The sequence below is a fragment of the Myotis lucifugus genome, unplaced genomic scaffold (assembly GCF_000147115.1).
Source record: "Myotis lucifugus unplaced genomic scaffold, Myoluc2.0 scaffold_218, whole genome shotgun sequence".
NCBI lineage: Eukaryota > Metazoa > Chordata > Mammalia > Chiroptera > Vespertilionidae > Myotis > Myotis lucifugus.
This window is the reverse complement of record NW_005871266.1, coordinates 1,267,332-1,284,582: the sequence shown is the minus strand read 5'-3', so window position 1 is coordinate 1,284,582 and position 17,251 is coordinate 1,267,332. Positions and strand designations below refer to the sequence as shown.

General features: G+C 46.3%; 1 protein-coding gene across 1 annotated transcript in view; it reads right to left on the bottom strand.

Annotated features, from left to right (window-relative positions):
- Nucleotides 1-17,251, bottom strand: part of KIAA1549L (KIAA1549 like) — a 202,744-nt gene that overhangs the window by 67,225 nt on the left and 118,268 nt on the right. Inside the window, 6 exon segments of the mRNA XM_023761814.1 lie at nucleotides 1,402-1,513; nucleotides 4,656-4,715; nucleotides 6,275-6,437; nucleotides 11,769-11,902; nucleotides 12,676-12,895; nucleotides 15,819-15,934. Coding sequence (XP_023617582.1) covers nucleotides 1,402-1,513; nucleotides 4,656-4,715; nucleotides 6,275-6,437; nucleotides 11,769-11,902; nucleotides 12,676-12,895; nucleotides 15,819-15,934 — 805 coding nt within the window.

The window sequence follows — 17,251 nt, the reverse complement described above, 5'->3', positions numbered from 1 at the left end:
GCGCCAAGGCCCTACCTCATGTGAGGGCTTGGCATCCTGACCTCACTTTGCCCTCACAACAGCCCCAGGAGGTAGGAATCGCTATCCACATGTGATTATAGATCAGTGATTCCCAAAGTGGGCGCTACCGCCCCCTGGTGGGCGCTGCAGCGATCCAGGGGGGGCGGTGATGGCCACAGGTGCATTTGTTTTAACTTTTTTTGTATTACCTTTCTATTCTGAGTTCAATAAATAGTTTCATAATTTCAAACTTCAATGTTTCTAATTTACACCTTTCTTTACTATATTTTACGAAAAAGGTAGAAACATTAATACATATATCTTTCTGTTTAATTGCTATTAAAATTTTTAAAAAATTAATTTTCAGGGGGCGCTGAGTAATATTTTTTCTGGAAAGGGGGCGGAAGGCCAAATAAGTTTGGGAACCACTGTTATAGATGCTGAAAGGTTAAGTGACTTGTCAAGGTCACAGCAAGTAACCAGGAAAGTGGGGGTTCAAACCCAAACAAAGCCTGGACTCTCTCCTCCATGGGCTGAGACACGTCTAACACTGCTGTGGTAAATCCAAACCTTATTGAAGATTACATGTTGTTAGAGTTTATACAGGAACACAGCCTAGATACAGGTCTGGCTAACTGGATTTTCCACTAGTTCCCACTCAGAAACTCGGGCTCCAGGCTACCATTATTTTATTTTTCCTCCTCAACAGCTTTGCTGAGGAATCTAAGCTCCATCCTGCACATTGGCCCCTTACAACCTGGCAAACCACCCTGTTCCATGTCCTCATCTCTCCCTCCTCTGTGGTCACTTTGAGAGCCACCCCAAAGCTGCCCCAGGCCCCTTGGGTACCCTTCCATCTGAGAGCAGGACAGTGGGACAGAAAGAGCAAGAGCTCTTGCCAGTGTGAAACTTTCAGCAAGCAACTGGCCCTGTCTGCGTCCAAGTCCTCCTCTGTAGAAAGGGCGTTAAGTCCACATCACAACAAGGATACTCCTAAAGAGATCTATGGGTGAAATGAGACCAGGTGTATAGGGAGCTTAGCACAGTGCCCAGCGCAAGGAAGGCACACGAAGCTCCTCTTGCCATTGTCCTCCACGGCGGAGCTTCATCTACTCCAGGGCATCTGCAATCAACAGGCAAGGCATCGGTGATGGAGTTCCAGGCAGTGGCTGGTGCATGGGGAAGGATTTTAATGAACACCAGGACTAGGACTGCCGTGGCCACTTACTATGGGAGTGACTGATGGTCTTTTGCTGACAACCCCCCAAATCTAGTCTTTCCTCCAAGTCCCTTGGGAAGCACACTTCATCCCAAACACACAAACACTGCCTTCAAACACAGCCATCCTGGAAATTAAAAAATGCTAAAAACAATCCTTATCTTAAAGAAACCAAAACTTACGTGGGCTGGGGAGTTTGATCTACCACGATCCAGTTAAGGACCATTAATGGCAGCCATCTACTGGGATATGGACACAGCTTGGGTATAAAGAACGTGCCGTTATGATCACATTCTGCTCAGGGCCAGAACAAGCCACGGACACTGAGATACAGAGAATTATTTTTAACTGATTGAGAGGGAAGTAAAGCCCACAGCTGAGTCTCAGAAGTTACTTCTTTGAGGCCATAAATACCAAATAATCCCCATGGAGGGCATAAAGCAGCTCTCTTTCTAGGGCCCTTGTGAGGGACTCCCAGCTCAGCTGTCAGCGGAATTCCTGCCAACAAAGAGAAAAGGCTCAGGTGCTGTTCCCACTGGGGCAGGCCCCACAGAAGCCCCCGGAATCCCCCTGACACAGCCTACCCCTGGGCCCCAGACAGGAGAGCCCCTGCTCTTGCCGATTCAGAGCTGCGCCTCTAGTAAAATGTCATAATCAACCGCTGAAGGGTTACTTCTGAGTTGGCCTCTCCTGACCAATGGGCAGAGTAGGAGAGAGGACACAGGACACGGAGGACTTCATCATGGGTTGATTACTTTGTGAGAATCCCAGGGACGTCAAAGAAAGGGATAGCCAGGTGATGAAAAAGCTCCAGAAGTAGATAGCAGTGACGGTGGTACAACACTGTGAAAGTATTTAATGCCACTGAATTGTACATTTAAAAATGGCCAAAACGGAAATGTTCATGTTGTGTGTATTTTACCACAATTGTAAAAGTTGTGTGTGGGGGAGGGGGGGAGGGGGGAGGGAGGGGGAGGGGGTTCCAGGGAAGTGTAGGAGGTTGTGGGAACCTCCCACAGGGTTACATGGAATCAGCACCTGGACAGCTCCCAGTGCCTCCTTGTTCTATGTGTAAAGAGACTACGTCCTTAGGAGGCAGCTGGGCCTATAAAGTTCCAATGATCAGGCCTGGTTCAGCTTCCTGTATTCGATCGGAACTGTTTTATTGGTGGTTGAATCCGACACATTCAGAGCCAAAAGGACCTAAATGTTCATCTCATATCTTCTGATTCTAAGGGTGAGAGTGTGACGCCCACAGGGTCTGAGTGACTGACTCAAGGACACACTCAGTTCATATGTAGCAGAGCTGAGGCCAGAGGAAACCCTGAAATTGTCCCAAGGCTGGTTTCGCCCCCCCCACCCCACCCCGCAAGCACTAACTGATCCAACTGCCTCAAACACTGTGATGGAGGCCACTGTTTCTTCTGATCTCCAACAGCCACAGCAGCAATAAGAAATGTCCCCCTAGGTAGGGGGACAGGCGTTAGGTTCTAGGAGGATCCTGAGAACAAGACCATGTGTGGAGTTCCTTATTAAGGTTATGTCACTACAGTAGAGGCACAGGCACACGAGGGCAGGCTGAAACAGGAGGTCGTTTCGGACATGCAGTATTCAAGAGTGGATGTGCTACCATTCAATGAAAACCTTAAAGTTAACAGAAGGGGGCAAATCTCTGCAAATTAAAAAGCAGCGTTTCTGGTGGAGAAAAGAAATGATTTTGTAAATGTTACATAACCTGCTGGTTTGGAAAATGTGTTGCTGGGTTAGCATTGTCTCTCTCTTGGGCATAAACTCTGGTGACGTTTATTTTTTAAATTTTTAAACACATTTCTTTAGTTTGACTTAGCAGGTAAAAAAAAAAAAAATCTCTGCATATCCATAGCTCCCCAGGAGAGAAAGAAAAGCAATTTTCTGCAATTTAGGAGAGGTCTTGAGCAGGCCCCCTCAAAAGGCTGTGCTCCTGTGTCCGTGGGTAGGCAGTGGCCCTTCTCGCCTGCGCAGTGTGTGAGGGAGGAGACGGGAGGGAGGAAGCGGGTTTTAGATGGGCTTGCTCGCCCAGGCACATCTTCCATGTTTTATAGGACCTCCCTCCCTCCTTGTTATGGGCGGGACTGTTTCCTCCCAAAATTCAGGTGCCGAAGGCCTAACCCCCAGACCCTCAGAATGCGAATGTATTTGGAGCCAGGTCTTTTAAAGAGGGAATTGAGGTAAAATGAGATCATATAAGTGGACCCTAATCCAGTATGACTGTGTCCTTATAAGAAGAGGAAATCAGGACACAGATACACACAGAGGGAGGACCACGTGAAGGCACAGAGGAAAGACGCCCATCTGCAAGCCAAGGAGAGAGGCCTCAGGAGAAACCAACCCTGCTGGTACCTTTATCTCGGACTTCCAGCCTCTAGAATCGTTGAAGCCCCCACCCACCCCAGACTGGGGGCCTTTCCATGGCAGCCCTAGCAGACCACCACCTCCCCTCCTGGCCCTTCCGTTTATGGCGGGCCTGCTCACTTTTCCTCCTATAAACACCTGCCTTCTCTCTTTGCTGCCAATCCTCGCTTCTTGGCTTTTCAGAACTACTGTCAGGCTTTTGAAAAACAAGAACTGTTTTGCTGTTTCATAAAGCTCAGCTGGGAAATGTCAAGGGAAAAAAAGAAAATGCCACCCAAACACCCTTCTACTTCCACCCACCCTCCCTGTCAGGACACGCCTGGGCTCCGCAGGATTAGTGTGGGCGTGGGCCTCGTGCCCGGGGAGAGAGGAGAGTGCACGTTGGCATTCCCCTGACGCCCACTGGCATTCTGTAGGGCAGTGCAGAAAGGCCTACAGTCTTGACACAGACAACCATTCACATGGACACACCCTCGACATCCACAGGTAAATGCTGTTCCTTCTGATCGGTCCACTTTCTGCAAAGAGGGGGCCACTAGCTGGGCCTTGCAGCTTGCTATTTTGAATGGCCTATCTAATGTTCACCTTCAGGGTGATGTGTGTGTGTGTGTGTGTGTGTGTGTGTGTGTGTGTGTGTGTGTGTTCATGTTTTCGCGTTTCAGCTTACTCTGAAGCCCCCACCCACCCCAGTCTGGGGGCCTTTCCATGGCAGTCCTAGCAGACCACCACCTCCCCTCCTGGCCCTTCCGTTTATGGCTGGCCTGCTCACTTTTCCTCCTATAAACACCTGCCTTCTCTCTTTGCTGCCAACCCTCGCTTCTTGGCTTTTTAGAACTACTGTCAGGCTTTTGAAAAACAAGAACCCACTCCTGGTTCTGTGAAAGTAACTCCCTGACTCATAGGACAGGACCAAAAAAGGATGCCAATCCTATCACCGAATAACATGCAGTTTTAATTTTTTTCTTTTTGACATGCAGCTTAAAACAAAACAAAACAACAACAACCAACCTGATAGGGTGAAAGGGGAAATAAAATAAGAGATTACCTGTAATTACCCAATAGTCTCTGGTTGTCTCCGATATGTCAAGGTTGGGATATTCCAGCGCTAAAACAAGTAAGAAACACACCAAATTACTTTCACGAGTTTTATATGTAAACACTGTGACGGGACATGGACACAGGTGAGTCCTGCTTTATCATCCGTAGGAGCTCTATGACATACAGGCCCGAACGGCCTTGCTGTTCAGAAATCGAAAATGCTCAGTAAAGAGCTCACTTTCAGATGAAGAGCTTCCTAGGGTTTGTAAAATATCCAACCGGCACTACCATTTTTAGGAACGATTCTCTCTCGCATGTATTTTTCCAATGTCAAGGACTAAGTTTAGCAGCCAAATGCTGGTTAACTAACATCTTTTGACAGGTGCAGTGACCATCAGCATTAATACATGTAAAGGGCTTAGCACAGCGCCTGGCACACAGTAAGTGCTCAGCAAATCTTAGCTGTTGTGATTATCAAAATATCAAGATGAAAGAAAACAAACTCTTCACTTGCTGCCAGGTGACATGATGCCTTCCTTTATGACACCACCTTTTCCATTAAACCTAGTTATCTTTCCTCACTGCGCGGAAATTCACAAAAGCTTGCTATTGAAGAAACGTTAAAAAAAAAATTCAGAATGGCTATCTTGTGCTAAAGCATAGCCACACACATCCTCTCCTTTGTTTACAGAATCAAAAGCAACCATGGAAGGACATAGAAAGGATTTTTCTAATATCTATAATAATACAAGCAAAATATGCGAATTAGACCGGACATCCTTCCTGATGACCTTCCGGATGAAGCCGGGGCTGCAAGGGAAGCCCAGTCCTGGGTGCCAGAGGGAAGCTGGTGCCAGCACCTGGGGGAAGGAAGGCCTCTAGTGTGTTCTATAAAACGCTTGCTCAGTGACCTTGGGAAAGGATCAATCGTTACATTTAAGAGCACAAACCTTTACTTCCTTTGGGTATCAAGTAAGTGTCTGGAGACAGAATGTAGGCTGCATCGTCTTCGAAGCCTTACGCCTGCTGCCTGGTGGTGAGGATTATGCATGAGGCATTAACGGAAGACGAGGCCACAGGGCTATCTGCTCTTCATCAAGGGAAGTCACGATGCTGATGGCAAATTAGCTGCACTGATATCTATAGCCAGGGCCAGAGCTAAAGGCCCTGGGACATTTGCTGATGATAGAAGCGGGGGAAATTATAGCAATCCATATCGCTGCAAGGGCAAGTGCCCTGCCAGGCGGCCTTATAAACTCAGAGGCAGACTGCTTGGGTTCAAATTCCATGTCTGACCAGCCGTGTAAGTGTAGACGCTTTATTAAACTGAACAAACTTAGTTTTCTTATCAGCAAAATGGTGCTAATAATTTTGCACCTACCTCATAGGGTGGTTGTAAGGAGTAAATGAGATAAGAGGTATGTGAAGAGCAAAGGCATCCAGCAAGTGCTTTTTTTCAATGTGCAATAATAAATTTGTCATCAATTATATCTTTGTGTTAGCACATATCCCAGTTGTTTTAAGACAAAGGATTTAGTATGCAGCCTGGCACCATGGATGTTTGCAAAATGGAGAAAGGCCCCTAAGGAAACCGGCAGAGTCCCAGCGTGACGGGGACATACTCACGTTCAGCAATGGTGAGCGGCGGGTAGGTGAGGTAGAACCCCACCAGCTCAGCTGAGAGCTGGCGGAGGAGGCTGCTGGCAACGGTGCCATTGAGGAAAGAGCTCCGGTTGGCCACCACGTACACCAAGGTGACGGTCTGGGAGGCGTTGGACGTGCTCACAATCTGAATCGACACAGGAGGAAAGGGGAGGGAGACATGCCAAATAAGATGAGGGTCTGTTTCACGGAGGCCGTGGGAGAAGACGTTTCAGCAGAAGTTGAGGGTAGGACTGAAAGGGAGGTGGGGAAAGAGCGAGGAAGAGACAAGAATAACAGCGGTCGTCACTCACTGATTGCGGGCTGCGTGCCGGGCATCGTGCGAAGGGCACCTTATCTCATTTCACCCTCACCACCACCCCGGGAGGTGTACCTGATTAGGATTCCCTTTTACAGGAGGAAACTGAGGCCCAGAAGGATCAGGGGGCTTGCTCAAGGTCACACAGCTAAGAAGTGAGGGAGCCAGGATTCAAATCTAGGCAGTCTTGCAGGTTCTAACCCCTGCTGTGTATTTTCCCCAGGGGCTAGATTGCCTCATTTCTTAGCACGGATATATTCAGTTTAAGGAGGACTCACGTGCTCAGATAGAAAAAGCTCAAGTAACATTTGGGGGGAATTTTTAAGTTGGAAGGACAGGAAATGAACACCAGCCTAGTAACAAACAGTGACTGAACCCGATTATAAAGAAATTCAGAAACATCAACAGCTTCTTTAGAGAGTGATTGCATTTCCTGGTGGCCTATGAGTGCAATATAGAGCATGCAAATATAAGTATGAGATGGTGTGTTTTTCTTCTTGCATTTTGTCTAAGTCGGTTTTTTCGTTACTGGAAAACGAGGTTTTCTGGGTCAGGGTATGGACAAAAATATCCCACAGATGAGATTTGAAAAACAGATGCAGTAGGAAGTCATTCCACTTGGTGAGACAGCCTTTGTCTGCTCCTTCCTCCTCCCCATCCACTTGCCACCCCTCTTGTCCTGCTCAGCGCCCCCAGAGGCAGACCCTTGTGGGCCAGACCACCCCAGTGGGCTCCTTTGCCCTCTGGCTTCAGCTAAAGGGAGGTCAGGGCCTGGACGGGTAGCTCAGTTGGTTGGAACATCATCCCATGCCCCAAAAGGTTGCAGGTTCAATTCCCCGTCAGGGCACATATGGGAGGCAACCAATCGATGTTTCTCTCTCACATCAATGCTTCTCTCTCTTCCTCTCTCCCTTCCTCTCTCTCTCAAAAAAAAAAAATCAATAAAAAACATATCCTCTGGTGAGAATTTTTTTTTAAGGGAGATCAGGAGGATGTGGAGAGAGGGAGAGGGAGATCAGAGCATTGGTGTTGGGGACTCCATCCCTGTGGGGTCAAAGCTCCCGTTAGGCAACTCAAGCCTCTGACTTCCTGTAACTGTTCCTTTCCCTGCCCCCTCAGCCCCAGTTGTTCCTGTTTCGGGAACTGCACCGTCCCTGTGGTTTCCCTAGTGCCTGCCCAGGCTTCTGCAAAGGGTCCCTTCTATTGAACTCTCCTCAAATTGTCTTCATTTGAGTGTGCCCTTTCTTCCTGCCAGGAGCTGGCTGCTCTCTGTCCTTCCCAGGCCTCTGTGTGCTCAGACATACATATGCCTGCAACTTTCCTTTTAACCTTACTTTGAAGAAGACAGTCAAGAATACCTTCTTCACGTCATTTCCCACCTTTCCCCATGCATGGAAGTTCCTTTTAAATTCTCTTATATAGTCACGGAGTACATAATATAGTCCCATCATTAATGACCTAGAGAGTCAACATTGCTGGTCAACTCTTACAACTCTCCTCTCTGCAAAGTATTTTTAGAATGTGGTTTTAGCCACAGGTATTGATGCCTCGTTCTCAACTTGCTAAAAAGAAAGCCACTTCTTTCTCAACAATTCAAAAGACCTCACTGTACTGTGACCCATAAAAGTAACCACTAAAATAACTTTACAGCCTTTATCTCCAACCTTTATCTCTATTGTGAACATTTTATTTTCCGCTTTTCAACAAAACCCACTGGGTCCCAAACGGCCTGCAGTACGGGTGCCTCTGTGCACACTGTACTTGACCAGGTAATTATGATACCGTTACAATAAGCTGTTTATCAGTAACAGGAAAGGAGTAAAAGGGAGGCTAGAAAATATAGGCATCCCATGTATGCAGCGTTGCCAGAAAGCTGCAATCAACATTCTCCGAGTCTATCCCCTGCAGATTGCTGGGGAAGGGACTGGACAATAGACGCATGCTCAGTAAGGTCTGGGTGCCGTGGGAAGGTGCTTACCTGTCAGTCACACCTGGGAACAAGTCAGTGGCTAGAACAGGCATGGCCACTGCAAGCTGGAGAAGATTTGCTACTTAGGATCCTGAACAAAGGAGCCTCCCCCACCCCACCCTCTTGCTGCTCGAGCCTAACTCCTGGCTTGCAGGGGCTCCCACACCCTGCATTCACCCACACAACAGACTGATGGACTGAATCTAGTCTGATGCTACCTCAGACCCCCCTCCACCATGGAATGAAAACTCTGGACACTGGCTTTGCTTTTAGTTGTATAAAAGCCCCACCTGCTCCGTTTTCAGGACTGAGTTAAGGGACATGGGACTTTATACAACCCGAGGAATGTAACTCCAGGAAAAGAAGCCTTTTACCACATTTCATCTTCCCGTGGGGACCTCCCGAAATACTCATCCAGCAGCATCCCAAGAATGCCAGTCCCACTGCAATGGAGGAATCCCGTGTGTGTAATCCTCTGATAACGATTATACCTTTTTAAGCTAAGAATATTCGTATGGAAGTATAACTGACATATGACATTACATCCGTTTCATACATTTTTATTGTGGTAAAGCGCATACATTTTACCATTTTAAGTGTACAGTTTGGTGGCATGAAGTACACGCACATCATTGACTGGCTGCCTCCTGCACGCCCCCTATTGGGGATCGAGCCTGCAACCTGGGCATGTGCCCTTGACCGGAATCGAACCTGGGACCCTTCAGTCCACAGGCTGATGCTCTATCCACTGAACCAAACCAGCTACGGCTGCACCAAAAATTCTTAATTGAGTCAACTGTAATCTACCCTCTAATATCAACCCTCTAATATCAACGCTATACAAGTAAAAAAAATAATTGTAAGTCACATTTTCAATAATTCTCTAAACAAATTAATTAAATATTTACATGGTCTTATCCCACAGAGAATCCAAAGTGCTTCACAAATTATATTTAACACAATAAAATGGAAAGTTATAATTACAAAACCAGGTTCTGGAAAAACAGATTAAAGACAATCCCAGGGGAATGGCTACCATACAGCTCTCTATGCATGACACAGGGGCTATGAGGGTTACTAAACCCAGGCAACAACTTTGTCTCTGGGCTTCCTGTCAGTCAAGGCAGAAGAGAAACGGGCTTAATAAACCAATTCACCTAGTTAGCCGTTCATTTCTAGAGCTGTGAAGGAGGACCTATGTAATGCTCTCAACAATAAAGATTTTTTAAAAAGAGCTGTTGCTTGGCCAGCATGGCTCAGTGGTTGAGTATCTACCTATGAACCAGAAGGTCAGGGTTCGATTCCTGATCAGGACACATGCCCGGGTGGTGAGCTCGAGTCCCAGAAGGGAGCATGCAGGAGGCAGCCTATCAATGATGCTTCTCTCCCATCAATGTTTCTAGCTCTCTAGCCCTCTCCCTTCTTCTCGCTCTAAAAATCAATAAAAACATATTTTTTTTTAAAAAAAAGCTGTTGATACTCTCAAGAGCATTCAAAATCTACTTAGATACAATTTTCAAATTGCCTGTTGTAGTCTTTTCCAAGAAAGGTCTCTTCCTTGCGAAAGCCTAGGGCCGCTTTTTTATCTCGGTGTCTCTCCCAGGGCCTGACTAGCAGGTGCTCAGTAGGTCTGTGCTTCCTGAACAGAGCATAGTCTAGCTCTAAGCAGGTTCTACTTATGAAGTTCCAAATCCCATCAGAAAAAAAAGATCTCCCACCAAAGAGCTGAGTCACACTCCTTACATAAATCTTAAGTCTGTGACACGTTTTTAGATCTTAGTCTAAAATAAACCAAATCATAATGCGATACTTGCACTTTGGATTGATCTAGAAAAGGAAAGCTTCTCATTCAAATTAAATTGAATGCTTTCTACATCGTCTTGGCTTTGCTGATAATTCACTTATGCTAAATGTCAATTTCGAAACCACTGGGTTTTATTGCAAAGGCTTTTGGTTTAGTGAAAACAGAGACATTGGCTTGTTCAGTTAATTAGAGAAATTTGGTGGCTGGATAAATACCATTAAGAAGCATCTGTCTTTAGTGGGATGGTATCTACACAATTTCAAAAAAAAATGGGTCTGAGAAAGGCTTTTGATAGCATATCTACTGAAAATCCAGGAAACTGAAATATAGTAAACCAGGAGTGGGATTTTCCTGGGAAATAATCCATGTGTTTGTCAAAAGTTTCACCAAGGGCCCCATTTCTGCACTGCATTGATGCCAGTGTAGCATGATGAATCACAGTATGGGCTTTGGCTCAAGTCTTTGTTCTATTTTTTTACCAACCATGTGACCTTCTGGAAGTTTCTCACCTTTCTCTCAGTTTCCTCGTCTGTGAAATGGTGATGATAAACCTCAGAAGGAAGTTTTAAGGATTATGTAGCAAAACATTCATTAAACACCTAGCACAGTCCTGGCACATAGGAAGCCCTAAATATACTGTGTGTGTGTGTGTGTGTGTGTGTGTGTGTGTGTGTGTAAAGTAAGGTGACTGTTCACATGGATATTTGTAAAATGACTCAATGAAAATCACAGAAAAGGCACATCTTAGTGAGTTAGCTATTTAAAAATGATTCAGCCCTAACTGGTTTGGCTCAGTGGATAGAGTGTCGGCCTGCGGACTGAAGGGTCCCAGGTTCGATTCCAGTCAAGGGCATGTACCTTGGTTGCGGGCACATCCCCAGTAGGGGTGTGCAGGAGGCAGCTGATCGATGTTTCTCTCTCATCGATGTTTCTAACTCTCTATCCCTCTCCCTTGCTCTCTGTAAAAAAATCAATAAAATATATTTTAAAAAATAAATAAATAAAAAATAAAAATAAAAATGATTCATTTTATATGAGACATCTGACATATCATATATAGTATATTCCAGTTCAATTTTTAAAAATAATGAATGTATTGGAAAGGCCTGAGGCATCTTCACATGGGAAAATAAATATAAAATCCCAAACCACAAGCAGGTAGAGAGCGACACAGCACCCATATCCCAGACAGCCTCACCGGTGCCGGGACTGACTCGACTCTGTGGCCCCAGAGTGGCACCGTCTCCTGCCTACATCACACGCCCAAAGCACAAAGTAACATCCACCCCAGGAAGCTTTGAAACGGGGGACCAAGTCGCCTCTTGCCAACATCTGTCTGCATTATGACCGGCCTCCATCGACCACACGGCTCAAGCGCCCTCCTCACCTGAGTGGTCAGGTTGCTTTGGGTACTCAGCACCTTCCTCTCGGCATCCTGGAAGGCCTTCTGTAGCCTCTGCTCCATCGTCTGAGCAAACCTGCAGGACTGTATGTTGTCGGACTGGCTCACAAACTGAAGCACTAGAACGAGAGTCATAAATCCGCACTCGGGCTTAATAGCCGTCATAATATAAAACCACAATTTTTACATCAGAGCAATCAGGCAAGGAAGGGAGACAAGGTTTGGCTGTAGTTTCAGATGTGGCTCTGAACATGATTTATAACCCAGAAGAATTGAAAGTGTGATGAGACCCGAGGCCCTCCCAATGCAAAGGATTTTGTGGTTTCATTTGATTGGAATATGGAGACACCTGCTCCAAGATACTTTAAAAAAATAACCCAAGGCATCACAATGCCTTCTGATTCTTTGGAGGGGGGAAATAATCAAATAACCTGCATGACTAAGTTGACTGAGTCTTTCCATTTCAATGGTTTCTCTATGCTTGTGGTTTGGAATCAGCAGGAACCTTGGGAGAAAGATCCCAAGGCAGAAGCTCAGAGATTCTAATTCAGTGGCATCTGCAATGTGTTGCTCCAAAGCATAGATTTTATGGCTACTTAGCTCTTATCAGTACCCATAATACAGAAAAAAACCCCAAAAACTACAGTACTTGGTGCACAAAAGTACCAATTATATACGGTAGGAAGAAAGGCTCCTGTGAAGAAATATTTCTAGTAAATCCAGGAAAAAATTAGGCTGATGTGCAGGGCACTTGGGCATTTGATTAGCACGCCCTTTGGGGAAGGAACAAGAGATGACAGAGCAGTTAGCAATGGAGTTTTAAAACGGGTGTCTTCTTGGCACTGCCCCCGGTCCCAGAACCGAAAGAATCCTTTCGTCCTGAGCTACTTGCCTGTTTTCAGCTGGAAGTGGCCTGCAGGCTGGGGATGCCACAGGGAGGCGAGTGCCGCCACGGACTGCAAGTTTGGGGTATGTTGCTTCAGATCTGCAGTGACGTTGCTGACCCCATAAACTCCCAGCATTTCGATCACCACGGCAGGCAAGTACACCAGCCTCCCTTTGGTGGCATAGTAACCAACTGTGACGTTATGAGAATGTTCCAGAATGTCCACCTGCAAAACAAACGGACCCACAGAACTCAGTGCTCGTTTCCACTTTAAGTTCTTGGTGTTTCCTAGGACCATTTAGCACGGCTGGGGAAGAGGATGTTCTCGTTCAACAAATATTCTAACAACCCTATAAAGCAGACGTAGATTGGCAAGTCTCAAAATATCAGAATACAACAAAATATAAACTATATTGAACCTACATGGAACAGAATTAAATCTGTGCCTTTTTGATTCCTTAAGGGATTCAGGATAATCCTGTGAGCACCAATTATCTCCCAAGATGGCAGGCAAAACAGATTTCCAGGAAATGGCGTGCTAAAAAATAGCTTTATTATATTGCTCATCATTTACGGAAATTAAAAGGCAGAAGTGAGAGAACAAGTGGGGGCACTTTCAGGACAGGGGTCAAACAGTATATGAGGTGACTTCCTCTCTCTAGAAGCTGAGAGAAGAATGGTTTAGACGCCACCCCATTCTTGACATGTAGTTGGTTCAAGATTGAGGTGGGGGTGGGCCATGGAGAAAGTTTCTCTTAGAGCCGAGTCCTAAGAGATATGATAATCTGAGCTCTTCTTAACCCAATTGGAAGGTTTTGAGGCTTTAGATTCTACTATTTATTTTTGCTTTCTTCGTGTTTTATATTAACAAGTCAGGGTGTTCTTTTGTGGTTTCTTTATTTTCTTTATTGATTAAGGTATTACACATGTGTCCTTATTCCTCCATTGCCCTCCCCCACACCTCCGCATGCCCTCCCCCTCCTGGCGTCTGTGTCCATTGGTTAGGCTTATATGCATGCATACAAGTCCTTTGGTTGACCTCTCCCTTTTACCCCCACCCTCCCCTGCCTTCCCTCTGAGGTTTGACAGTCTGATCGATGCTTCTCTGTCTCTGGATCTGTTTTTGTTCATCAGTTTATGTTGTTCATTATAAGTCAGGGTGTTTTAAACACCCACTTTCCCCCCTTATTTTGGCATCTCCATTAGCAGTGTCACATGCATTTGCCCAAGAGTTCAAGAAAACTGATTTTGCAACAGGCTGGCTGTGCCTCTGGTTCCTCCACACTTGGTTTCCAAAGGTGGTGCTCCAGACGGGCGGGCGGCTTTAGGTGACTGATGGTTGCCAGAGGGGAGGGGAGGTTGGAGGTTGGGTGGAAGAGTTAAAGGGGTTAAGAAGTATAAATTGGTAGCTACAAAAGAGTCGCGTGGATGTGAAGAACAGCAAAGGAAATATAGTCAATGATATTGTCATAACTACGTATGGCACCGAGTGGGTACTGGAAATATGGGAGGGTTACTCTGTGAAGTATATGATTGTTTAACCACTATGCTGTACACCTGACACTAATACAAAGTAATATTGAATATAAACTGTCACTGGAAAATAAAATAAAAATTGTTTAAAGGTGGCTTTCGGTGGAACAAGCTACTTCTGGATGGAGCATGGACACAGCAGTAGGGATGCCAGAGAGAAAGTGACTCCTGCCCCTGTCCTTCTCATTACCCCAAGGACCGAGTCTCAGTTTGGGGAGTACTTACTTTTAACACCCCTCTAATCCTTACAATCACATTTTTGCCAACCATGTCTAGCTTGAATTTAACAAGCTGCTTCCATTATTCTCACTTTTATGATTCCCTTTTCTTAGGGACTTCCATTTGTGGTGGTAATAGCAAACATCCTTTCAAAAGATATGTATTGAAGTTCTTAAGAATGAGCCAATTAAAAAAAATACATTCTGTCACAGCAGTCTGTGAGGAGATGCAGAAAAGGCAAAAACTACGAAGGTCATTTGCAAATGAGAGAAGTTTAGTGGAACCTGTATCAGGCAACCAATAGAAACATTCACATTTGTCACTCTCTCTTTTTTTAAAAAATATATTTTTATTGATTTCACAGAGGAAGGGAGAGGGAGAGGGAGAGAGAGATAGACACATCAATGATGAGAGAGAGTCATTGATCAGCTGCCTCCTGCCCACCCCACACTGAGTTTTGAGCCCGCCACCCGGGCATGTGCCCTGACCAGGAATTGAACCATGACGTCCTAGTTCATAGGTTGATGCTCAACCACTGAGCCACGCTGGCTGGGCCACGTTTTCCACTTTGAAATAACGTTTCTGCCACAGAAACCACAGATGCCTCACATGAAATGCGTTTCTTTCTTTTTCTCTCTTTCAAAATTATATAAAAGAGACTGACAACGGCCAGCAAATTATGTACCAAACCTTATTCCTAGTCCTTGGTGTGGTAGTGGGGGTAGAGGGCCACCAAGCCAACTGCAGCTGCAGAACAAAACATCAAAGGAAGAGGCCAGAGCAACAGTTCCAAGTGTTGCAAAGGGTTGCCCACCGACTGCCAATTGCATTTACTGCTTTAAAACTTGGAATCAAACCAAAAGCGTGTAAAGTGAGGCTTCCATCACAGCGAGCAGTTGTTAAATAGTACTTGGCATTAGAGTGTTTGGAGGGGGGAAAAAAAAGTGTTTACTTCCCCGTCTGCTGCTGGCAATTTGAGCAAAGTTGGACTCAATTACAAGTCAGAGTAATTTTTAAATGTCCCGAACTAAATCATTAACTATTTACAATGGCGGGGAAGATAAAGGAAGAAGTAATGGATGATTTCTGGAGAATTACACGAACAATTACTAAATACTTTTCCCAGACAATGGGATAATAGGACCAATTAAAACAGTATATCCAGGCTTTAAGAAAAATCCGGACATAAGGCAATTAGTCTCAATTTTCCACCTCAAGATTTGACCTTTTCCCCCAACAACAACACGTGAACTATTTGCCAAAATGGAAAAAAAAAAGATGCTCCGTGGCTATGGTACCCGGGGGGGCGGGGGGGGGGAGGAAAATGATCTGAACCTACTCTGGTCCCCCGAGGAAGACCAGACCGGATTAGACGGATGACAAAGCAAGGGGCTTACGTGAGCCGAGACGTCATTCTGGTGGAAAGCCTTGCGCAATGCCTGCGTGAGCCCTTTGGCTATACTGAGCTTCAAGGTTTCACTGATCTGCGCTCTCCTCTGCGTCAGAAAGAGAACTGTGGGACAGAACCGAAGTATGGTCATCAGGGTAAGGCAGCAGACGCCCCAACACATGAGCCCTCCTCTCCTCCCCGGCCAACACCTCCCACAAGTTCTGCGGGAAGCCGGTGAGTGCAGGTCCAATGAGGGCAGAGCTGGGATAGCAGCCCTGCGGGCCCCACTCACGTCCTAAGGAAAGAAGGCCCTCGCCAGCCATTTGTGCGGAGAGACAGCCATCATGCCGGTGGCACTTCATTTCAGACCAACGCTGCTTCTGACTTGGGAAGGGGGTGCTCAGCAGGACCTGCCCCTGGTGGGTCTGCATACAAGGGAATTCCCTCAACAGCATCCCCAAGAGCTGACTTAGGGGCAGGCGCTGAGCTAGGTACTGCAGCCTGAGTCAGGAAGGCAGGCCCCACCCCACAAGAGCGACAGAGACGGGGATGGAGACCAGGGCATTTGTGACTGACTGACAGGTGCTATTTGAAGGGAAGCCTAGGATGCTATTGGAGGCCCCAGGAGGAGCATCCAGCCCTGACTTGGGCAAGGGCGTGGGGACCTAGGAAGGGTTCCTGGTGCTTCTGCTGAGTGAGCTTGCCAGGGGGGGAACCCACTCCCACCCACTCCCAGAGGAGGGAGTATGGTTCCTTGAACTAGATGTGCAAAGGCACAGGGGAGAAGAGTGAAATATTTCAGTGTATGTGTTTAGGCTTGGTCCTGAGAGCAACGGGAAGTGAAGGGTTTTGAATAAAGGCATGCATTTTAGAAGGTTCCTTTAACTGCAGACTGGAGAACAGGCTGGTGGGGGGAGGGAGATGGAGTCTGAAGGCAGAGAGATAAATTTGGCCATTTGTTGCAGAAATTTAGGTGAGCGATCGTGACAAGGTGAACTAGGGAAGTGGTAGCTGTGGTGGAGAGAGTGTTCCAGGAGAACTGAAAGGAGCTGGTGACTGACAGGGTGTGGCTGGGGAGCCAGGGGGTTGGTGAAGATGGGAGGGGGAGAATGTTCCAGACTTCTGCATCCAGGCGGTTGAGGTTGTCACTCAGAGGAGGTGGCATAGAGTTGGAGAGCAAGGGGGAGGGGAAGTGGGAAACCAGATGGTATAATTTCTTGAGATATAGGAAGAGAGACTGTACTTTCTGCTATGCCTAGTTTCATATCCGCAACATAGGATATGCCTCAAGAAATAATCTCATTTAGTTCTTTGTGGGGTGAAGAGGAAGGTGGGATGCGGGCATTCGACATTGGTATGCTCTTTCAAATACTGTGTCTGATGCTTTTTGTAGCAAACACTACCACACTATGAAAAGGACCCTGTGCCTTCTTGGTCTGC